At 46.6% G+C, this 23433-nt stretch overlaps 1 protein-coding gene and 1 long non-coding RNA gene across 2 annotated transcripts in view; one reads left to right on the forward strand and one right to left on the reverse strand.

Annotated features, from left to right (window-relative positions):
• Window positions 1–411: 411 nt before the first annotated feature.
• On the forward strand, window positions 412–9176 carry LOC120824239 (uncharacterized). The gene is made up of 2 exons (XR_005712919.2): window positions 412–485; window positions 7806–9176. It is a non-coding gene; the product is annotated as an uncharacterized LOC120824239 (long non-coding RNA).
• The window catches only part of fndc7b (fibronectin type III domain containing 7b), a 33418-nt gene continuing 10768 nt past the window's right edge, over window positions 784–23433 (reverse strand). Inside the window, exons 18-59 of the mRNA XM_040184908.2 lie at window positions 23084–23347; window positions 22746–23003; window positions 21908–22168; window positions 20891–21157; window positions 20497–20760; window positions 20061–20318; window positions 19708–19971; window positions 19334–19597; window positions 18707–18967; window positions 17935–18198; window positions 17352–17612; window positions 16630–16890; window positions 16083–16343; window positions 15579–15848; window positions 14916–15179; window positions 14537–14797; window positions 14184–14447; window positions 13786–14049; window positions 13406–13666; window positions 12679–12939; window positions 11800–12060; window positions 11459–11719; window positions 10850–11107; window positions 10496–10756; window positions 9633–9682; window positions 9289–9496; window positions 8724–8984; window positions 8181–8441; window positions 7811–8074; window positions 7029–7289; window positions 6487–6747; window positions 6141–6398; window positions 5340–5606; window positions 4977–5240; window positions 4458–4715; window positions 3738–3998; window positions 3087–3344; window positions 2625–2885; window positions 2153–2440; window positions 1768–2004; window positions 1582–1647; window positions 784–1499 (exon numbers count right to left, since the gene is read on the reverse strand). Of these exons, the coding sequence (XP_040040842.2) occupies window positions 1198–1499; window positions 1582–1647; window positions 1768–2004; window positions 2153–2440; window positions 2625–2885; window positions 3087–3344; window positions 3738–3998; window positions 4458–4715; window positions 4977–5240; window positions 5340–5606; window positions 6141–6398; window positions 6487–6747; window positions 7029–7289; window positions 7811–8074; window positions 8181–8441; window positions 8724–8984; window positions 9289–9496; window positions 9633–9682; window positions 10496–10756; window positions 10850–11107; window positions 11459–11719; window positions 11800–12060; window positions 12679–12939; window positions 13406–13666; window positions 13786–14049; window positions 14184–14447; window positions 14537–14797; window positions 14916–15179; window positions 15579–15848; window positions 16083–16343; window positions 16630–16890; window positions 17352–17612; window positions 17935–18198; window positions 18707–18967; window positions 19334–19597; window positions 19708–19971; window positions 20061–20318; window positions 20497–20760; window positions 20891–21157; window positions 21908–22168; window positions 22746–23003; window positions 23084–23347 (10580 nt within the window). The 3' untranslated portion in view covers window positions 784–1197. The remainder of the gene's footprint in view (window positions 1500–1581; window positions 1648–1767; window positions 2005–2152; window positions 2441–2624; window positions 2886–3086; window positions 3345–3737; window positions 3999–4457; window positions 4716–4976; window positions 5241–5339; window positions 5607–6140; window positions 6399–6486; window positions 6748–7028; window positions 7290–7810; window positions 8075–8180; window positions 8442–8723; window positions 8985–9288; window positions 9497–9632; window positions 9683–10495; window positions 10757–10849; window positions 11108–11458; window positions 11720–11799; window positions 12061–12678; window positions 12940–13405; window positions 13667–13785; window positions 14050–14183; window positions 14448–14536; window positions 14798–14915; window positions 15180–15578; window positions 15849–16082; window positions 16344–16629; window positions 16891–17351; window positions 17613–17934; window positions 18199–18706; window positions 18968–19333; window positions 19598–19707; window positions 19972–20060; window positions 20319–20496; window positions 20761–20890; window positions 21158–21907; window positions 22169–22745; window positions 23004–23083; window positions 23348–23433) is intronic.

The following is a 23433-nucleotide window of genomic DNA, read 5'->3' on the forward strand; positions in this document are numbered from 1 at the left end:
AAAAAATGTGTTGGGTCCATTATCACGTTCAGCAAACATCATTATAAACATATTGACAAACAGCAAACTCACACTTTTGACTCAAGCAAAGCTACGTGTATATTTATGCTTTGCAAATATTCCCTTTGCTTTGAAAAAGGAAATATTATTTCCAGTATACAACCAAACTTCTGTGGTAATTAGTTCAAACTATGTGGACCTGATTGATATTTTAGATTAGCATAGACTTGAATTAGAGATTCGATTAGACATTAAATATTGTAGCATTTGGCTATCTGGAGTTTGATTTGCATATTTCCGTGTCTCTGAAACTGAATATGTCCATATTCTGTCGGTTTTATCAAATATCCGGCCGAGAGCTGAACTCATTTGCACTGAATATGATGGTGTAATCTCCATCTCCTACTCTTGGCAGCCTCCATCCCCACAGATCTTCTTCTCCTGCTCCTCGCCGTGTCTTGACTTGCAGTCCCGAGGGTTCCTGGGTGAGATCACACGTGTGTTGTCTCATACCTGTTGGGCCTTCTCCTCACCTCGGTGGCATTTTGGTGAATCAGTGGGCCGCTATTTGTGACCTTCTGCTGCTATTCGTCTCGTTCATGAATGTGTAGTTTTCATAAGCTAGATTTTGACCTTTTTCTTTGACCCTAAATAGAAACATTTAAGACGTAAAACCGGTACTTTGACTGCCTACCTGGGCTGCAATAATCAGTTGCAGGTTAAGATTGATGACACAAAACTTTTTGAAGGAAAGTTTTCAACACAAGTGTTCATACACAGGGATTTTTTAATGTCTCAGATTCTTTTTTATTTTTAATTTCCTTTCTGTGTTACAAAAGATATACCGGAGTGTTCACCAAAGCAGAAGTCACATAGTAAATCATAAAGAAAATGTCTTAAAAACATTGCTTGAAAAATATACGTTTTGTTTTAAGTTCAACAATCATGCAGAGAATATAATAACTTTGAAAATGAAACCAGTTTTGATAAATAGAACTTAAGCAGTATATTTTACTAAACAGCATTAATGCCCCTATGATGCTATGATACCAGCCCTAAGATAACAATGTAGGCTATCGCTAACAAAGAGCTTTCAAATCTAAAAGTTCATCAGGATTATTTTGTGGCATGCAAGAATTACTCCAAACGGAAGCACGTTGTGGCTTTGCAGTTGTAAACTTTCCACAAGTCTCTCCTCTATTTAAGTGTACCTGTGGTGTTTCTTAACAAAGCACCTGTGGTTCTGCACGCGGGCCTGGAGTAGTCGCTTTGCTCGATGCCGTTTCTGGCTGCCACCTTGACGCAGTATTTGGTCCGCGGCTTGAGGCCGGCCTCGTTGTGAGAATGGCCTCGCACGGTTCTCACTCTCGGTGGCTGATTGGTCTGCGGCTTCTCCTCCATCACGACCGTGTACTCTGTTGTATTCTTTACGGTCAGCCACTTCACGTACAAGGAAGCTCCACTTGCTGTTACGGTCAGCACTTTTGGGACTTCGAGACCTGAGGGAGAGAGAGATGGGTGATACATCACCACTTGTCACAGTGCAGATACCTGCAGCTCATGTCTTAACCTTACACTTACTGGTATCTAAATGGTCGTTGATCACACTGCCTTGCAAATCCCTTTTTCTGCGAGACACCAGCGGACCTGAGAAAAAATGGTTACGAAAGTCAAAAACAAAAGTAGAAATGACGAGGAAATAGTGATCAAGTAAAATAAAACTGTCTGGGTTGTGCAGCATTCAGAGGTTCTCTGCTTGTGTCTGACCTGTGATGTCTCGGTTAGGGACACTTTCCCCCGCTGCATTGCTGGCGGTCACTTCAGTGGTGTTGGGGTCAAAGTTGGTCAGCTGGCAGGAGAGCCCCGTGGTGTTGCAAATCTTGACCGGGTCGGCCCCCGACACGCTGTAGACTGTGTACCTCGTGGCAAACAATGAAGACTCCCAGGAAAGCACAGCAGACACCGCGTCGCCGGTGTATTTCACTTTCTGTGGCGCACAGGGGACTGGGAAAGAAACGGTGACCATGCAGTTAGCAGATTTGTCAACAATTAGAACATCCTAATGAAGACATTTTGTACAATTACGACAGTCTCTTATGATGATTTATACACCAGCCTCCACTTGCGGTGTGACTTTTCCTCTTAAACCTACCCGAGACTCCAGCGACGGCGCCGGATGGCTTGCTGGCCCCGGCTGAGTTTCTGGACCGTAGAGTGAAGTTATAAGGCGTGCTGCAAGGTACTGGCAACTCAAAGTAAGTCCTGGAAAACCAGTAGGAAGAGACCTGCATCAGGGTCTGTGGGTTGTTGTTGATTCGACCGGTCATCTCCATTAGGTACTCCACATCGGAACAATTGACACTGTCCCATGATATCATGGCCCAGTGAGCGTTGCCTATCCTTTGCATTCGGACATCGAAAACAGTCGGAGGGCACGGGACTGTGGAGAAGAATAATGAGATTGAATCGATATTGTACCAATGGAACTAGCTTGGAAACCTTTTTCAGCCCTTGTTATTTAGGATGCAGTTCATCTGTTTGCCACTAAAATGTAGTCATTTGACAACACGTTTTAAAGAATTCTGGACCTTTTAGTATGATGAAACTGAAGTGGTTTTATTTACCTGCTCCAGCCTGGACAGGCGGACTAAATGAGCCGTTGCAGACGCCGTTTGAGGCTTCGACAGAAAAATTATAAATGTCCCCACATCCCATTCCCTCGATTGTGCAGGAGGGCACTGTGCTGTTGCAGTAGAGGGCGTCTCTATGCATAGATTGGGCACAGCCAAAGTACTCCACGGCCCCCTCACTGGCGCCCCAAGACAGCATGGCGGAGTTGGTCTCACAATCAATATCCACGGTGAGAGCAGAGGGCTTACAGGGCACTGCGACATGAGAGAGAAAATACCTCAATGCATTCAAGCATCAGATTTGTAAAGTAGTAGCTAGATTGTTCATATTGGAAGAGAACACCAGACATTGATTTTTAATAAACTATAGCATGAAAAGCAGCTAACTTTCTATTGTGAAAATCTGACTTCTGCAAGTAACAATTTGTATTCTCCGATGCAATACACGGTCTCTACCTGCTCTGTAGGATGAAGTTCCGGGCTGGCTGGTGCAGTTGTCTCCAACGGCGGTGACGCTCAAGTTGTACGTCTGTCCGCAGTGCAGAGCGGTCAGGGTGCAGTTGTTTTCTGGGGTGCTGCAGTTCGCCACATGTCCGTCCCTCCCAGTGGCGGTCAGCAGGTAGGACGTAGCCACAGGGGAGTGTCCCCACGTCACCACGGCGCCATTCCCCTCGCACAGCGCTGCCACTACCACGTCGGCTGGGACGCAGGGCGCTAAAGAGAGCGGAAGAACCTCACGTGTATTGGTGTGATTGTACATTTACGTCCCCGCTAGCAGATGCAAATCCCCTCGGGGGTTTATACAGGAAGTGGATTCACAGTCTGCTGATCTTACACAACATTACACTGATGACAATAGTGCAACCAAAAAAACAACATACAAAATAAAACAGAGTTCTGTTCTATTTCTCTCTGCCTTTACATTGGATTGAGTTTGTTCTATTTTTGCCAATTTCACATTCACTGCATGTCCTGTAGTTTAGTTACACGTCAATACTGAAACCTTTATTGATCTACAAGATATGCAGGACAAGGGTTTTATTAAATAGTAATGAATACACTAATCCGTTCCAGTGAATCAGGCTATTTTGGTGTATTGAAGAATACCTGTTTTGATCTTCTTTGGTGGGCTTCTGAGGCTGCTGCACTTATCAGAAGAAGTGGATACTATGATGCTGTAGTGCATGCCACAGCTAATGTCCTGGAGCACGCACGAGCTGGAGGAGCTGTTACAGGAGAGGGTGGTGCGGTCATCGGCCTCAGCGGTCACCATGTAGAGCGTCGTGTCACCCTCAGTCTCCCATTCCACCACGATTGTGCTGCTGTCGCATTGTGTCTCTGCAGTAATAGATGCTAGAGCACAAGGGCCTACGGAGCAGGACAGGAATAGGAATTTAAAAACCCGTGGAGGCACAGAGTGAATCCTGTTTTGGGGATGAGTTGCCTAGTTGTAACTAGTCCCAACTAATGGATCATAAGATGTATTTAGGGGTGGAACGGTGGGGATGGAAAATAAGAAAAAAACATTGCTTTGCTGACTCAATTGAAAAAAGTTATTGTATTACTTAAATCGTTGCTTCTTTTGGGAAACATTGAGTAGTTTTACTAGTAGCAAGGACATGGAAGAGTCACTGTTTGATGTACAAGTGTTTTTAAGTTTTAAGGGGACGTAAGCCAAATACCTACCTGGCATTTCATTTAGTATTTGGCAATGCATCATATGGTACAAAGCATTCTAAATAATTTTCCTATTAACCTTTAATTGACAACATTTTTGTACTTCGCTATAAAATCATTGTTCGGTTAGGAGAGATTCTTGTTGAATACCTGTCTGAAGCTCAAAGCTGCTGTGATTACTGCGGCACTGTTTGTTGACAGCAGTGACGTAGAAGGAGTAATGGGTCCCACATTTCAGATCTGGGATATCACAGGGAGAGGAGGAGGTTGTGCAGCTGATGTTGTGGCCTCCGACCTCCTGGGCCATCACGTAGTAGCTGAGGGCTCCTTCTGAGGCGTCCCACGTCACCCAGGCAGAGTTTGATATGCAGTCCAGGCGGCCGTGAGCGTTGCTGGGCACACATGGGGCTGTGGAGGGAATTCAAAATGTTGCATCCTTTTTTCTGTTTGAAGACACTCTCCAGAAGCATAGTGATTATAGGATATCGTATATCAGACACGCATGGCATTTATTGTGTCTACAGCAGAAGTAAGACAAGCCAATGTGCACGCCAAGCGTGAGCTCAAGTGAACCCATCTCGTTAGGTTGCAAAGCTAAATCCACTAAATGGATGCGCCCCCGAGTGGACGTGTTGCATTTGAACAAATGGAGATGTGCTTGAAGCATACCCGTGGAAGTCTCCACCACAGCGCTCGGCGTACTCTCACAGCCGCTGCGTGCCACAGACAGCGCGGTGACGTTGTAGTGCTGTCCACACGGTAGATCCCGCATGGTGCATGCAGTGCCGCTGGAGTTGCAGTGGAGTCTCCCCCCCGTGCTGCTCACCGCCGCCACGTGGAAGTACTGGACGTCCGGGTTGGGCGACCAGGACACGGCCAGGGCGCCATTGTCACACTGTGCGTCAATAGCCACATCCTGGGGTGCACAGGGGGCTGAGAGGCAGAGACGGAGCAAAAAGAGCAGGTTGATATTGATATTGATATTCAACTGCTATTATTAAACCCGCCATAATAATAAATAACATCGTCTACCTGTCCGCACGTATGCCGCGTCACCCTGCACACTGGAACAGGACTCATCCTGAGCAAACACGCTCACGTTGTAGGTCTTTCCACACTGCAGCTCGCTCAGATCACAGTAGGTCGCAGTGTTGTTGCATTCGGTCCTGTGGCTTCCATCGGCTGCAACACCCACCGCAAGATAGGAGAGCGCCCCACTTGCTCGCTCCCATGTCACGGCAGCAGCAGAGTTTGAGCGGCACCGTAGGGAAGCCTTGACGTTGGTCGGCCGGCAAGGCGCTAGGAGAGAGACGGAGGACAAAAAAAGCGTTGAGGCGATAGTTGTTCCTTCTGCTGAGATCAGAAAGTTCACATATCATGTCTCGAACAGTGCTTGGCAATTGACGCGTTTTTTTTAAGCAATCACTTTTGAGCTATGATCCTGTCCTCCATGAGGGCACGATGAGCAAAAAGCTTTTTATTTTCATTTGGTTGAGATGAGGAAAATAAACGCCCGACAAAGTACAGTTAAGTTGGGTCACTCAGGCAACGGCAGGAGCGAAGCAACACACACTGGAGAATATTTAAAGAAAAGGGAGATATTCCCTCAGGAATTTGACTTTGACTAACATATTCATGTTATAAATGACAATGCCAGGTCATTTAACAGTGTTGCCCATTTATGGCATGTTAAAGGCTGCTTTTTGTGTCTGCAGTTAAAACAGTAAGACTTCTAGCAGCGACGTTATCCCTAAAATTTCATTTTTAGATTATCAAACGTCAGTCAAACCAGAGCATTGAACTTGTGGGGAAGGACATACTAGTAAAACGTACCTGACTGCAGGTTGAGGAAGGCCTGGCTGTTGTCACATTCTCCATCCTTAGCTGTCAATGTCAGGTTGTACAGCTGGCCGCAATGCATGTTGGGTAGCTGGCAGCTGGTTCCGGTGCTGTTACACTGGATCTTGTCAGCATCCGGCCCGAAAGCTCGCACCATGTAGGAGGACACGCCGTCCTCCATTTCCCACGACACAACGCCCGTGTCGTTGCTACATACCATCTCAGCTGTTGCTCCCTGTGGTATGCACGGCGCTGAAGACACACAGACGGGTTAGAAGTGTATGTATGTATAAATGGGGCTTTAATGAGACATTCAATATGCCTCTTTAAGAGATTCTACCTGTGTTAAGCTCCACAGCAAAGCTTCCAGCGCTGCTGCAGGTCTCATCTGAAGCACTAACGGTGATGGAGTAGTTATGGCCGCACAGCAGGTCTTTGAGCAGGGACGTCGTCTCGCTGCCATTGCACGTGGACGCGTAGCCGGCGTTTCCCCGGGCAACCGTGGTGTACGAGGACGCCCCTTTGCTTGGCTCCCAGGAGACCGCCACGTCGCCAGACGCGCAAACTACCCGGGCGTTTACCTGCTGTGGTACACACGGCACTGCAAAGGCACGATGTGTCATGATCAATATAGGTCCAATAACCATTCATTATAAGCAAAATCAGCCCAACCAGAGAACAGCCAACACAATTTTGGCTGAATTCGGTTGTTTTGTGGTGTGTCCACGGAGAGCATCAACATTAGCGGTCTTTATATATGACAATATCTAAAACAGAAACATCAACCTATTTCCAAAAAATTTCCACATATTACTAAAAAAGTTGAGTTGGCACAATGGATCTGTCATGGTGGCCAGGCCTCACCGTGTTGATCGTTCTCACCTGCTTGCAGCTGTGTCATGTCACTGCGCGAGTTATTGCACACGCCGTTGACGGCGAACACGCTGATGTTGTAGGTGAAGCCACACATGAGGTCTCCGAGGACGCAGGACTGCAAGTCTGTCTCGCAGTGAGATTCATCTTCTTCCACGCCGAAGGCTTGAACAGTGTAGGAATCGGCCCCTCTGCTGGCCTGCCACTCCACGCGGGCCGTGTTGGTGGAGCAGTCCACCACAGGCGAGACATTTTTGGGAGGACAAGGCACTGGAAGAGAAGTTGGAGAAAAGAGAAAATCAGTCCACCTATTCTGATCCTCATAGGTTTCACTTCTTCAATGGAACTGCTCGACTGTGTATGACAGCTGTAGAAATCTGGTCTTCAATCATATCTAACATCAAAAATCAGATGGAGGTCACTGAAACAGAATCGTGACGGATCAGAGTCTGTGTTTTGATTTAGGAGTCCTTGACACAAAGAAGCTTGAGAAATTACTGGTCTGTATATGATAGTCTGAAGTTTACTTATGCTCAGTTTTTTTACCACTGTTTTTATTATTTGAACAAAATCTGGGAGGGAATTTGAAGTAGAAAATGATTACTTCTGGCTACTTTGCACCAATAATGATGAGAAGTATACTAAACACACCCGACACTGTTACTGCAGCAAGGTGATTATCCCCCTACAGTTCACATACAATAGAATTCAGTTGGTGTTCCCCAAAATTACTCTTATTTGAATTGAATGAGTAAATCTGCTCTTTTTTTCTTCTCTCTTTTGAAGCTCACCTGACTCCACCTGCAACTGCGTGCTTGGCGGGCTGCTGCACTCCTCATTCGAGGCCACTGCGACCACATCATAGGTCTGACCACACTCCAGCTCCTTCAGCTCGCAGTTGGTGAAGTCGGAGGTGCAGGTGGAAATGTGGCCGCTAGCAGAAGAGCGAGCGGTCGCGGTGTAGTTCAGGGCGCCCTCGGCGTTGGCCCAGTCCAAGAGGGCCGAGTCGGTGAAGCAGTCGAGAACCACAGAGCCAATCCTCGGCGTGCAGGGAACTGAGAGGGGGAGAGGAGGGAAGAAAGGGAGCAATGGAGTAAAACTGGCACAAGTCAGTGTCACACCAAATGCACATGGGATTCACTATTCATCCAGTTGTTCTACCTGAATTGAACTGTGTCGCTGCGCTCGGTAAACTTGAGCAGATTTCATTCTGCGCGACCACCTGGACGGAGAAGACCTGGCCGCAGGTCAGGTTGGTCAGAGTGCACGTCGGGTGTGCGCTCTCGCAGGAGGACGTGGCTCCCTGTGTGCTCTGCGCCGTCACTTTGTAGGACGAAGCGCCTTTGCTGGCGCTCCAAGACACGAGGACCTGGTTTTCGGAGCAGTCTATTGTCACATCCACACCCGTAGGAACACAAGGCTCTGGAGAAAGGCAGGGGGAGGAGATTGGATTCATTTTATGTGTGGGTTACAAGACATTTGGGATCAGATTAACGGGCCTTCATTAAAAAAATAAATAAGACTAATAATCAAATGAACAATTACAGTACCAGTCAAAAGTTTTAAAATGCTTTCTCTCTGTCCAAACTTTCACTGTACGCAAGTACATTATTGATCTGTTTACAGATCTAAAACGCATACGAGAGGAATATAGAACATTGATCAACAGAAGTGTAGAGGATGAATTATTCTTGAATGTCTCACCTGACTGCAGCGTGTCGCCCTCAATGGGGTCAGAGCTACACTTCCGGTTGGAGGCGACGACCGTCACTGAGTAGTTTTGTCCACACGGGACCCCGGACATGCCGCACTGATTGCTTTCAGACCAGCAGTTTTGCGTCTGGCCGTCTTTTTGCGTCAACGTAGCGGTGTAGAACTCCGCCCCAGCCGAAGTGTTCCACGAGACCACCGCAATGTTGGAGACGCAGTTCATTAAGCTGGTGACCCCGGTGGGCGGGCAGGGCTCTGGGGGAAGGGATTATAGACTGTTAAAGAAAGCTGGCTTTGGAATAAGCCAAAGTACAGTTAACACCAGTGCTGCAGAGTACATTCTCTGTTCAGCATACAGGGTTTTTAAGTTGTAATATAACAGATTTTTGGAAATGTGAATATTGAATATTATGTTATCTCTGTGTATTAATAAAGTCATCATTTGCACACTGGTTTTTACCCATTCTTGAACTTTGGCTCATCAGAGTAGAGCCTTTTATTAAAACATTTGACTTAGAACAATGGTCTGAAAACGAGATTAAATGGAAAAGTAATCTACCTGACTCGAGCATTAACGGCGGACTGGGGAGGCTCTTGCACACGGAGTCATGCGCCTGAACAGACAGGAAGTACTTCTCCCCACAGTGGAGCTCAGAAAGGAAGGTCCACGTTTCGTTGGTGCTGAGCAGCACTTTGTGCCCTGTGGTTTCTGCGGTCACGATGTACAACTCCGCAGTGTCACTGGCATTCCAGGTCAGCGATCCCACCTTAGGAACGGATTACAATATAGTTTTATGCTCAAGAAGTATTTGTAAAGCCCCCATCAAAACAAAATACTGCTTCACAGAGCAGAACGAGAATAATACCTGAGGCAGAAACTTTATGCAAAAGTAAAACATTCACCTTCATGGTGCAGTTTAGAGATGATTTCAAGTTCTGAGGAACACAGGGTGCTAAAAATGGAAGAAAGATTTTAGTTGTGATTGATTCTCAATTAATGTGCTTTGTCTGCGACAGACTTTTACAAGTGCATAGCATAACATGGAGAAACAGCAAATAATAACTTTGATGGAATATTTGGTATATAAGAGTAACACATTTAAATTAAAATTAAATTTTCACATTGTTAATTATTGTCGCATTTTTTCTAACTTTTAATTTTTTTAATTATGTCTATGGAGCCAAATCCAGGTCAAAGGTTTTGTTCACTTGAAAAACAAATGTGAACCTGTTTTGCTGTTGAACATTGAGAAATACAACAATGTATTCAAAATAGAAATAAGTGGACGAAAAATATCTTGAATATGGTTTTGACTCAGCTGTATATTTCTTTTGAATAAAATATATATTTCTTTTGAATAAAATATATATATTTTTTTGAATAAAATACATATTTTCTTCACTTACAAATATTTTTTGATATTCACTGTATTACATTGATTATTGTAGATTTTATATTTTCAGATAAAAAGCTTATATTTTCAGATTCAAAACTTATATTTTCACTTTCAGATCTTTTTTCCGCGTTCTGATCTTTTTTTTCCACATTCGGACTTTTGACCCAGGGGCGGGGCATCAACTGGGAGGGGCGTGCGATCAAACTTGAACAAAACTTTTGACCTGAATTTGCCTCCAAATATGTCTGCTTTTCTATTCCTTTTCTAAATGAATCATTATGTCTGCACGATACATTTCCCTCTCGAAACCCTTTTCTTTTTTCACATCACTTTCTCCTGTAGTTGTGCAGCATACAAAAGCATGCTTACCCATTTGTATTGACGTGCTGTTGCTCGGCATGCTGCTGCACAGGTTGTCGTTGGCAATGACGTGTACGGTGTACCGCTCGCCACAGTGCAGGTCGTCCCACGAGCAGATGGTGGTGTTGGTGGTGCACACGTGGGTGTGGTTGTCCTGTCCCACTGCGATGGCCAAGTAGGACTCCGCCCCCTCGCTGCTGCCCCAGCTGACCGAGCCCAGACTGTTCTCACACTGGACAAAGCTCTGTACGTGCCGGGGCGCGCAAGGACCTGAGGTGAAGGGCAATTGTTGCATCGTGATGACCTTATTATACTCTGTACCACATTAGAAGGAAGTATAAATATATCGATACCAAGACGTACCCGTCTTGAAGGATGCAGCCGTGCCCGCAGCGCTGCCACATTGATCCCCCTGAGCTTTTACAGTGAAGGTGAACAGCTGTCCGCAGGGCAGCTCAGCCTCTGCGGTTGTGTCCTCTGTTTGGAAAGACGTGACGTATCCCTGGTCTCCCGTGGCGGACACCACGTACGCTGATGCCCCTTCAGCTGCGGACCAATCCAACACTACCGTCTTATTGTCACATGACCCACTGACCGTGAGTCCAGTTGGCTGGCAGGGCCCTGGCAAAGGAGACAAGGTCCTTAGTGAAATTTGATTTTAGTTTCGGAGGGGATCTTTGCTGTTCCCACTTCTGAAATGCCTATTCCGGTACCGCTGTAACGCAGGCCCAGCAAAACAATGTATTTTAATCAATTAGTCATTGACTAAAAATGGAATAATAAAAATGAAACATTTTTTAAACAAATAAACAGATTCAGACACCGGCAATGACAATATTTCATCATACTGATGAGGGCAGACAATGGAGGATAATCGTTCTACATCGTAGAACGATTAACCTCTAAAGCTAAAAGCCTCATTTTTAAATGATCTCATGTGAACTAGTTAATTGTCGTCTCAGTGAGCTCTACCTGTCTGAATTTCCACAGTGCTGCTGATTTCACTGAAGCACATGCCGCTGAATGCAGTCACAGAGAAGTTGTAGGATTTCCCACAGTACAAGTTGGAGAACTGGCAGGCGGAGTTGGTGGAGTTGCACTGCAGCGTCATTCCCTTGCCGCTGGTGGCAGCGGCCATGTAGAGCTCCACTCCCTCCACCTGCTCCCAGTACATAACAGCCGCTCTCGTCCCACACTGCAGGTCCACTCCAGTCCGCAGCGGTTTGCAGGGCCCTGGAAAACACGTCGAATCTCAGTGATTCCCATTCGCTCGACTTCCAACTCCTCTGTGATGAGGATGTGGCTCAACTCACATGTGCTGAAGGCGACGGCGGCGAGTGTCTCGGTCTGGCAGTGATCGCTGATGGTTGTGAGACTGACGTTATACGTCAGACCGCAACGCAGGTCGCTCAATTTACACTGCTGCCCATCGGTCTCGCATGCAGCCCGGTGACCGTCCTCTCCAACTGCTGTCACCGCGTAGGACTTTCCTCCAGCCGACGGGCTCCACGAGACTCTGGCCGTTTTGTTGTAGCAATCCAAATCCGCTGCCACATCTTTCGCTGCACAGGGAGCTGGAGACAAAAGGGCCGGAAAAAAAACGTATATACGATGCAGTTGTATTGATCACACTTTGAGACTGCAGGCTCTCTTCGTCTTAAAATTGCAAGTAAGGACGTTGTTTTGCTGGCAACATTAAATGCCACTGGGTGTAAACTGGAAGCTTAAGTCCATACGAGAACAGATTATCATCAATTGCTGTATAATAAATGCAAACGAAAAGGCAGGAGAGGCAAAACACAAGTTTTTTGGCTTTAACTTTCTTTGCTCACTTCCATTAAATATACTATGTTTTGCTCTTGATTGGTTTGTTTTATAATTTCGTGAACCGTGTAGACGTGTCTATACACAATGTAATACTTTTATAACAAGATATCGTCTGGAGCTTTCAAACAAAGTTGTTTAATTCACTGTTTCTCAAACAAGAAGCCTAATGTGCATCATTGAGGACACAAAGTTAAGTAGATTGCATTTGCAAAGCCAATTCTTAATATTTTGAACCTTCATTATTTATACTCTTGTTTCATAGCTTGCTGCATTTTTCTTGTAGCGTTTCAACCATCAGTTCAGAAGCGGTATATAAAAAGATAGAACTAACTTTACAGCGTTGTACTCAGAACCCATGATCGTACCTGAGAGCAGCAGGATAGTATTGGAGGTGCTGCTGTTGAGTGTTTCTCCAACGGCGATGATGTTTGCGTAGTAGGTGATTCCGCAGTGGAGGCCTTCTATGTTACAGAAAGTGTTGTTGGTGTAACAGGAAAGGCCGTGGCCATCACGCCCAGCCAGAAGGGCCTCGTAGCCCACTGCACCAACACTGGCCTCCCACGTCACGATCGCCATGTCGTTGTGACACTGCACAGCGGTCTGCAGGTTGTCGGGCGGGCAAGGCTCTGGCGGCAGACCAAAAGGCGAAGCAGGTTGAAGGATGCACAGATTGAGTTTCATGTAAAATAAACAATTATACATTTTTGCGTTTAATTGTAATATTAAACGCAAAGTCAACAGATACAACACAGGCTTAATATGACAACTATGTTAGTTATGTAAGTCTCAATCTAGCCTTGTGCTATAGTTTGCGTATCCATCAATCTGCTAATGATCTCTTTATTAATTTAATTGTTTACATATATCCTTAGTGTGCTATCGTATATAATAAGAAAACTAGTTGTGGAAGTTGTAGTACTGGAAAGTTTTGTATTTTCACTTGATAGTTAAAATTAAAAAAATTAGTTCTCAAGCTCTCAAATCACAACGCTAATCATCTCAACAACAGCGACGCCATCGGCGCGCTGAACACATCACAGAAACGTCCACTGAACAGATGCTTCTTCTACCGAGCTCGGCGCATTTTCTCACCTGTCATGATCGCAGCTGCCTCGGTGGAGGTGGACACGCCTTGACACACGGGATTGTTGGCAGTGACGTTAATGGTGTACATCTGGCCACATTCCATGTTGGACAACGTACAGTAGGTGTCAGTGGTGTTGCAGGAGACCCTCAGGCCCTCCTCCGTTACCCCGTCGACTGTATAGAAATCGGCGGCGGCGGTCATGTCCCACCACACCTGGCCGATAGTCATGCTGTAGCCTGTGACAATGTACCCCGGGATGCACGGCTCTAGAAGACAGGAAAAGCGCTGATGAGCGAGCGAAGAAGACTCATTTTGCAAAACCTGCTACTGAATGGTAGTGAAAGCTCAAGCACGAATGCACTTGGGCCCGTGTGCCTTGGCTCACCAGTGACCAGGGGTTCTGTCATGTGAGCGACGCTGCTGCAGGTCTGTCCTGTAGCGGTCACCGAGACGGAGTAGCTGTGGCCACAGAGCAGCCCTTCCAGATCACAGTGGGCGGTGTCGTTGGCCTCACAGGTGACGTTGACGCCCGACGCGGTGGCGGCCGTGACAATGTACGACGTAGCTCCACCACTTGGATACCACGTCACCACCGCAACCTGCCCGTAGCAGTCCACCGCTGCCTTGATAAGTCTCGCCTCGCAGGGAACTGAGAGGACGGGTGAAACAGTTACAACGGTCAAGACTGCTTTCAATTTATTTTGACATTGCTCCGAGGTCTAAAAAGAGAAAGCCAAGGCGTCAAAGTTTCCCGTCGGGATGTGCTTCCGTCACTTGCTGTACCTGAAGGTGCGACCACTACAGGAGTGGACGGGCTGTTGCAGTATCCATCTGAGGACACCACGGAGACGTGGTAGACCTGACCGCAGCCGAGTCCTGTCACATTGCAGGAGCCGCTGGTTGTGCCCTGGCAGGTTGTGCTCTGGCCGTTACTGTCCTGCACTGTAGCGATGTAGGAGTCGGCTCCCGGGCTCTCGGACCAGGAAGTAATCAGAGTATTGCCCTCGCAGTCCACCACAGAGGAGACGTTTGCAGGAGTGCACGGCCCTAGTGAGAAGAAATAAAGTGTCGTCACCACTTAAAGGAATTACAAAACGTGATATTCACAAAGTGTGGGGTGAAAAGTCTTTGCATACCAGTCTTGACCGTCACACTGTCGCTGCCTTTGCTCTGGCAGGCTGTGTTCGCTGCCGTCACGGAAGCTGTGTAATACTGTCCACAGTGCAGACCTGTCACATCACACTGGTTCGCGTTGGAGCTGCACTCGTGCTCGTGGCCGTCTGTACCCACGGCCCTCACTGTGTAATACTGTCCTCCCCTGCTCTGCTCCCAGTACATGGAGGCCACGTTGTTGCTGCAGCTCAGACTGGCGTTGAGCTTCTGAGGAACGCATGGCACTGAGGGAGCAAGAGGTAGATTTAATTATGCTTTTTTTTCTCTTCTTTATAGACACAAATTTTAGACTCTGTTGCTGGCGTTATTTTATTTTTCTGAAATGTACAGTGTATATCACACCTGTCATGGTGAGCTCCCCCTCGCTCTGGGAGCTGTTGCACGTTCGGCCCTCAGCCACAACGACCAAAATGTACATTTCTCCGCACGGCAGCTCGCTGATGTCACAGGCGGTGTCCGAAGTGGTGCAGCAAAATTGTTGGCCTCCGTTAATCGCCTCCAGCGTGGCCGCGTACGTTACTGCACCAGGTACGGCGGACCAGGAGATGTCGACTGTGCGATTGTCGCATACCACAGATTTCTTTACATTCTCAGGAGGACAAGGAGCTGGGGAATGATAAGGTACAATGTAAAAAACAACCTCCTGACTATGGCCAATGCATGGCATAAACATTGGAAATATACTTTGACTACAAAAACAAGGTGGTAAATTTCAGGGTTCAAGGTTAAGAAGAACAAAAGCAACATAGAGATCCATTAAAAAAAAATGTTCGTATTAGGGGCTGGGTTTTTATTTCCCTTGAAGCCTTCATAGCTACATTTAATTGAGAATAGACTCACGCTGCTTTTAGTAAATAGTCTTTTTTACCTTTTTAAATGCAGACCCTCTGAATCTTTTATTGAAAAAAAAACATAGCCAGGCTTTACAGCTCAAAACTACAGTACAAATAAAGCTTTTAATATGCATTTATGCATGCATATAGTAACATTTTATTTGGAATATACCAGTCTCCATCGTGACAGCATTGCTTGGTGCACTGGGACACTGCCAGTTGCGTGCGGTCATGGTGAAGGTGAGGTTTTGACTGCACATCAGTGGGGGAAGAGGGCATGTCCCGTCTGACGTAGAGTTACACTCAAACGTCTGGATGTCACCCTGGCCGTCGGTCGCCATGACAATGTACTCCTCCGCCCCTGCTGACCCCTCATAGATCACCCAGGCTGAGTTTACCAGGCAGTCGATCTCCACATCAGTCAAGCGCGGTACACAGGGAGCTGGAGGAAACCAGGGACACGTCAGGAAACTGCTTGTCCTTTTCATTACACATACTATGACTAAAGCACTGACGGTGAAAAGTATTCTGTCAAAAAACGCACTCAGACATTTGCTGATAAAAACATTTGTCCCTTTCAGAAAGATCAAAAATAGAAGGAAAAATTAGCTTGAATTAAAAACATTAGTGTTCATCTGCCTCTCTATTTAAGCATAACTCAAATCTGGAGGCTTACCTGTTTTGATCAGTTTTGTGGCGCTGTCTCTGCCCACACAGCCGTTTCTGGATGGTGTGACGGTGACGTTGTACTCTGTCCCACACTCTAGCATGCCAAGATCGCAGCCGGTGTTTGTGCCGCTGCAGTTGTGTTGGCGACCTGCGGCTTCGACCGCAGACACCGCGTACACCACCCCCGCCATACTGCTGTTCCACGTTACCGAGGCAACACCGCTGGCACAGTTGATAGTGGGTGAGAAGGTCTGGGGAGGACAAGGAGCTGAGAGGAAGAAGAGAAGATGAGGACAAAGAACTTAAAAATTAGATGTATAAAGAATTAAATATTTTCTTGAAAATGGAAAACAAAATCACTGTTAACGAAAAGGCCGCTTGCTGTTCCAAATTGAATTAAGCAGGTGTCATTTGAAATACATCACAGCTCAACTTTGCATGAATTTTTTTTGTATTTGGGAACTATTTTCACACAGTAGCAGCATTCAAATAGCCACAGAGACAGACAGATCTGTATCAGATGTGCAGTAGCAATAACCTGCAGCTTTACCCACCAGTAAGGACCTGCTGTTGGGGGCTACGGGAGCTGTTGCAGGCCTCATCCTGGGCCACCACTGACACGTTGTAGGTCAGACCGCACTGCGTGTTGTGCACTACGCAGTGAAGCTCATTTGTCTCGCAGATGCTGACGTGACCTTCGCCGCTCTCTACGGAGACGCGGAACGCAGAAACGTTTCCTGACGACTGCCAGGTGACGTTAAGAACCCCAGACAGACAGTTGAGGTCGTTCTGTACCTTCTGCGGCACACACGGGGCTTAACAGAGAAAGCAAAGACAAAACACCGGTCACATCTGCATGGTCACAGCTTTGATTCCGCCTCGGGTGTGTGAGTGCCTGAGGGAGACGCTGAACTGCTCGTGATTGGTTCTAAACATTTTTTAGGTCAAAATGCGTTTATAGAAACCTCCAGTAGTAAAAAACAACAGATGTGTACAATAAGAAAGAAAAAATTAACAATCCATATCAAAATAGTTAAAGTTAAAAGTTACTTGAAATGACTCAAACAATGTTTTTAAGTACCACCACTTGGGGCACCAAAATCCTCTAATACCACATGCAGGCCTACTGGCTTTTTTTCAAGGTAGTTAGATATTTGAAAGCTAAAAACCTGTTAAATGCACAGTCATTGTAAAATGCTGAATTCACACAATTCACACAGCAAATGTGGATTTAAAATAATCAAAGATGAACCAAATGTGACTTTAGTTTAAATACCTGTATTAATTACTTTGACGTCACTCTTGGCTCCGATGCACGTTTCATCCATACCAGCGACGTAGACCTGGTACTGCTGTCCGCAGAGCAGACCAGACATCTGGCAGGTGGTGCTGCTGGTGTTACATGACCAGTGGCGGCCTTGTGCGTCCTTCGCCACGGCCATGTAGGAGGCCGAGCCCTGCGAAGCCTTCCACGACACCGAGATGTTGCTTGATTCACAGGAAGAGTCGACCCTCAGCTGGGTTGGAGGACAGGGAGCTGGGGAATGGAAGATGATTTATATTATGCATCATTACATGCATTTAAGATGGCTAAATGTAATGGCTAATTAGTTTTTATACAATAACAAAGATGTCATAGGTTGAAGGAGTTGCCTGAAAGTGACAGTAACTGAAAGTAAACAGCTACAAATGCATTGGTAGGAAATGATGAATTAACAGTAGTTAAAATCGAGATGGGAATAAAGCATTCATAGCTAAAAGTGGTTGATGTGAAGTTTAAATGATTAGCTGAAAACAATGGATAAACTGTTTAAAACATGAGCCCAAAGAAGTTAAACACTGGGGAATGTGAAAGGTACCTGTGGTGATTGGCTGCCAGCTCTCTGTTGGACTGGGGCAGTTCTCTCCCCGTCCACTGACGCTCACTCTGTACCTCTGCCCACAGCGGAGCGCGCTGATGTTGCAGGAGGAGCCGTTGGTGGAGCAGTCCAGCTTGTGCGAGATGCTAAAGGCATCCGCGGAGGCGTAGTATTCGCGGATGCCTCTGCCGGGCGTCCAAGACACCAGAGCCGTGTTGGAGTCACAGTCCACAGACGCCTGCACGCCGCTGTGGGGACAAGGAACTAGACAAAGAGGTATGTAGGGACGGAAAAGTGAATACATGAATGGGCCGTGTAAACTACAAATAGAAAATATTATTCTTGTAAAGACCTGAGGAAGATCTGAGGTTAGATTCAATATTGATTATTTCGAAAACTTTTCAGGCCTCTGAAAACACATTGTTGCAAACAAAAGACACCACAATACACTGAGCTCAAAGCTTGATGCCAACCAGTGGATCAGAGACTACCTGTCCAAGAAATGCCAGCTGGTCACAGCGGCAACCGATTTATCAAAGTTAACTTAACTAACAGCGCTGTAATGTAGGTATGGCTGCTCTCCAAATCCCTTTTAGCACATTGCTGCTGTCATTAAAATTGTTTTATTGTTGCATGCAGTATTGGAATATAACCCTAACCCGCAAAATGCAACCAAACGTATTATGACACACCACAGTTGTATTGTAATTGCATCAGAAGATATGTCTGCTTTTTGCACATTGCATGGATGCAAAGTGCTACAGTAGGTCACCTTGGGTAACGTTGATTGACTCGCTGACAGAACTGATGCAGGAGTCATGGCGAGCCACCACGGTGATGGTGTAGTCCTGCCCACACGCCAGGTCAAGGGAGTTACAGCTGGTGTCCGTGCTGTTGCATTCAGCACTGTGGCCTAGATTCCCCCGAGCATACACTGTGTATGATTTGGCACCACGCGCTGAGTCCCACGTAACCATGGTGATACCAGTCTCGCATTGAACTTGTGCTGTGAGGTGGGTGGGAACACATGGAGCTGGGGGGAGGAAAGGGGTAAATATATGGCAGAATTACTTTCATTAGATTTTCTGTGGCGTTTTATTATAATTATTCCAGCAAGTGTGCAGTATACTACCTGCTTTTATATTACAGCTTTGTTAAATGGGAGTTGTGGAAACTAAGTACATTTACAGTAGTTAGGTGCGGTAGACTTTCTTCACAGCAACCACTCGGACTTATAGTAAGCATAACACATCCGTTATTAACAAAAATAGAGTTTGAGTTTATTTTCAGTCACGCTGTCATACCTAGATTATCTGCTTGTGATCATATCTTCATAGTCCTACGGTGTGTAGATCATGTAAAGCTCGCTGTGCATTACTATTTGCCACATTATCAATACCTGCGAGCAGCGTTTCTGCAACAGCTGGTTCACTGCTGCACTTGTGGTCTGTCTGGCCGACCACGCTGATGACGTAGCTCTCCCCACACGTCAGCTGGTCGAAGGTGCAGTTGGAGCTGCTGGAGTTGCAAGTGGTGGTCATTCCTCTGCTGTCGACAGCCGACACCGCCTGGGTCTGGTCGGGCCCAGAGTTTCCCCAGGTCACCGACGCAATGTTAGTGCTGCACTGCAGATCCACCAAAACCCCTTCTGGTTTGCAAGGAGCTGAGGGTGAAGAGGTGGATGAATAAGAGAAGTAGGGCGCAGGAACATAGTGATTTACGATGAGTAAGGACGTGGAGGAGCTTTGACGAAGATTGCGATTATTTTGCTACCTGATTGCATCATGTAGTCGGATGCCTCGATCGTGCCACAGTCGACTGATAGTGTATTGACCACGATACCGTAGTTTAGGCCACAGTTCAGGTTCTGGATGGTGCAGTTTGTGTAAGAGGAGTTGCAGGTTGCACGAGAGCCGTCACTGCCAATCGCGATCGCACTGTAGGAGTTGGCTCCGACGATGCTCGCCCGCCAACGAACCGCAAAGGAGTTGAGGTTGCAGTCCAGGTCCGCTACCACGCTGTCAGGTAGACAATGAGCTGTGGGAAGGGACGAGATTGATTTAACTATTCAATCACCGGTTTTAAGCTTGAAAAACGGGAAGGGGCGTCTGCAATGTTTAATTCACCCGAGTCAAAAGTTAAGGATGCTCCCGCGCTGCTGTTGCACGTCGCACTAGAAGCAACCACAACCGCAGAGTATCGCCGCCCGCAATCCAACTTCACTGAGCAGGTTGTCGTGTTGGATGAGCAGGAAACTACATGGCCGTGGGTACCAGTCGCTGTAGCTGTGTAGGAGATGGCGTTGACGCTTTCCGCCCAAGTGAGCGTTCCCATGCTGGTTCCACACTCAGCTTTTGCCGTCAGGTTGATCGGTGGACACGGAGCTGACAGGAAAAGGATTCAGGGGTGAATTATTCCATTTATAGGCTGAGCTAGGAGTGAAAATAATGCACTTTAGGTCCTTCAAGTTTTGCGTAGGCTGATGTGAAACATCATTTTCTTTTCTAAAATCTGCAATCTGCATTGTTGTTAGGTAGAAACCAAGTGAGAAAAGATGTGAACCTGTCTCAGTCAGTATCGGCACGCCGAGGACACTGGTGCACTCGCTGTCCCTGGCAGCGACTGTCAGTGAATACAGCATCCCGCACTGCAGCCCGGTGAGCGCGTGGGACGTCTGGGTGGTGGAGAAGTTGGCACTGGTCCCGCCCTCTTTGTGAGCGTGGACGACGTAGTTAACACCACTTCCTGTGCTCGGGTTCCAGCTTACTGCGATATCGTTGTTGCCGCAACTTGTTACTCCGGTGACGCTGGTCGGCGGGCAAATGACTGAGTAAAAAAAACAGAGACAAAGTGAGAAAAAAAAAAGAAAAAATCACTTCTCAGCAATAATGCAAAATAAGTTTGACAAACGTAAAACAGTCCCTTTAACATCTCATATCTGCATATATTCTCTGACCTGTCTGAAAAGTAAAAGGCGGGCTGGGCTCGCTGGTGCAGCCCCTCTCGCTGGTGACCACTGTGACGGCGGCCGTCTGGCCACAGCTGAGGTTGGTGAGGGAGCAGCTTGTTCCGTTGGAGGTGCAGTTGTGCTTTTGTTGATCCCCAGCAGACGGCAGCACCGTGGCCACATAGAGGTCCGCTAGAGGGGCAGCGGCCCAGGTCACATGGCCCACATTACCGACACACTGCAGAGATACATGCACATCGGTGGGAGGGCAGGGGCCTGAAAGAGAGGAGAGAAATGTGAAATTAAAGTTAAGGGAGCATGTGGCAAAAAACTTGCCTAGAAAAATATTATTAGAGCTATTATAACTGTGTCAAACATATTTAATATGTTGTGTAACAATCAAAATAAAATAGCAAATTACCCTCATTCATATTTCAATATATGTATTGTCTCAATCATCACCAAGCACATTATTCATTAAGGAGTGAAATCTTAAAGTGAGCTTCTAGCAGTGGTGAAAGAAGTACTCCGATATTCTGCTTAAGTAAAAGTAGTAACACCCCCGAGAAGCAAACAAGTAAAAGTCCTGCATTCAACATGATGCTGAAGTGAAAGTAATAGCATCCAGTACCACATACTAAAAGTACTCATAATGCAGAACGGGCCATTTGGGATTTTCATGAGTCTTATTTGAATCTATGTGTTAATCCACATGATATAGTTGTTGACAGATTTGTATTTAAACTGATAACAATACATCACAAATAATCGATTTCTATCGTATTAATCTGAACATGAAAAGTAGCCAAATGTATTTGACTGATGTTGTGGAGTAAACTGTATAATATTTGCTTCTAAAATGTATTAGTATGAAGTAGCAATAAAATAAAAGCATCTCTAATTTTTATGTGAGTGCAGTAATTCAGTGAACTTTTCCACCACTGATATCTGGTGGCATCTAGAAGAACTGCATCCACCCAGTATGAACAATCAAACCAGCAAAATAATGATTTTTTTCCTCCTCACCTGCAATATAAATATGTGGGCTGCTGTCGTAGCCCTTGTAGCTTTCAGAAAAGGGGGTGACAGTGATTTTGTAGGTCTGGGCGCATTGCATGTTGGGTAGGAGACACATCGTGTCGTTAGTAGCGCACTGTTTGACATCGCCGTCTCTGCCCTGTGCGGTCACTTGGTAGGAAACAGCGCCGGAGCTCGGCTGCCAGCTCACCGCCGCTGTGTTGTTGTCACACAGCAGGGAGGCGCTGACATTTTTGGGAGAACAGGGAGCTGATTGAAGAACAAGAAGAGAAACACAAATTGGTCCATTTGAGCACTGTTCCCTGATCCTTGTTTCCTTGTTCCTTTTCTAGATTTCAACTGGGCAGACCGGAGCTAATACATCTGTCCTCATGGGACTGAAACTAGAACTGGGATGAGCTACAATCCTACTTACCGACCTTTGGTGATCACACAGAATGTCAGTTGTGCTGCTGTTACGTTCTGATTGACATACCCGATAATGACCAGGTTCATTGTTGTCCGCCTAGTAACTATAATCCAAATTTAGTTAATTGTTGTACCTTTAGCTATGAGCTAAACCCCCGGTTTCGTCACAGTGAGATTTCTTACCCTCTAAACAATAAAACGCGCCAACTGTTCTTTCCGTCGTTGGTTGTGAGGCCCATGAGAGCCTCTGCTTCCTCCTTACGACTCTTCTCTCACTTACTGGCCCTTCCCACCTCATTAAGGGATCGATCTCTCCAGCTGACGGCTCTCAGTCTCCCTAAGCAGCCTTACATAGTGGTTTAGAATGGAGTGAACAGGACACAAGTACAAGTACACCCTACAAACCTTGCGCTCTTACCGGTCTGTATTTGCGTTACGCCTGGCACGCTGCTGTTGCAGTGATCGGCCACAGCTACCACGGTCACGTCGTACACGCGACCGCAGAGCAGTGAGGACAGGGAGCAGTCGGTCTGGTCAGTGCTGCAGGAGGCCGCGTGGTCTCCTGAATAGACGTTGGCGTAGAAGCTCTCTCCTCCCAAAGTGTCGTCCCAGCTCAGGAGCACGATCCCAGTCTCGCTGGAGTACGTGTCCTCAACATTTGCAGGGGTGCATGGCGCTGGGTGCAAGGTGGGGTTTGCAGTCAGTCCTTAATCACCTCATACTTTGAATACTTAGTAAGACGCGGCAAAAAGTTACCTGTGACAATCTGCAAAGGAGAGCTGGGTTTGCTCGCGCACTGGACTCCTCGTGCCACAGCCTGGACGGTGTAGCTGTGTCCACACCGCAGTTCGTCCAGGACACAGCTGCCGTTGGTGGAGGAGCTGCAGGACGCCGAGTGTCCCAGGCTGGATGTCGCGTTGACTGCGACGCTCATGGCATCTTTGTCCTCGACCCAGGTGACCACAGCGTGGTTGGTGACGCAGTCCAGGGAGTGATGCTGGATCACTGGAGCGCAGGGAGCTGGCAAAGGGATGGTGATGCATTTCTGTCTAATTTGTCTTATTAAGATAGGTAATTCATTGTTAATCTTTAATCAAATCTCTCTA

This window comes from Gasterosteus aculeatus, chromosome 8 (genome assembly GCF_964276395.1).
Source record: "Gasterosteus aculeatus chromosome 8, fGasAcu3.hap1.1, whole genome shotgun sequence".
Lineage (NCBI taxonomy): Eukaryota > Metazoa > Chordata > Actinopteri > Perciformes > Gasterosteidae > Gasterosteus > Gasterosteus aculeatus.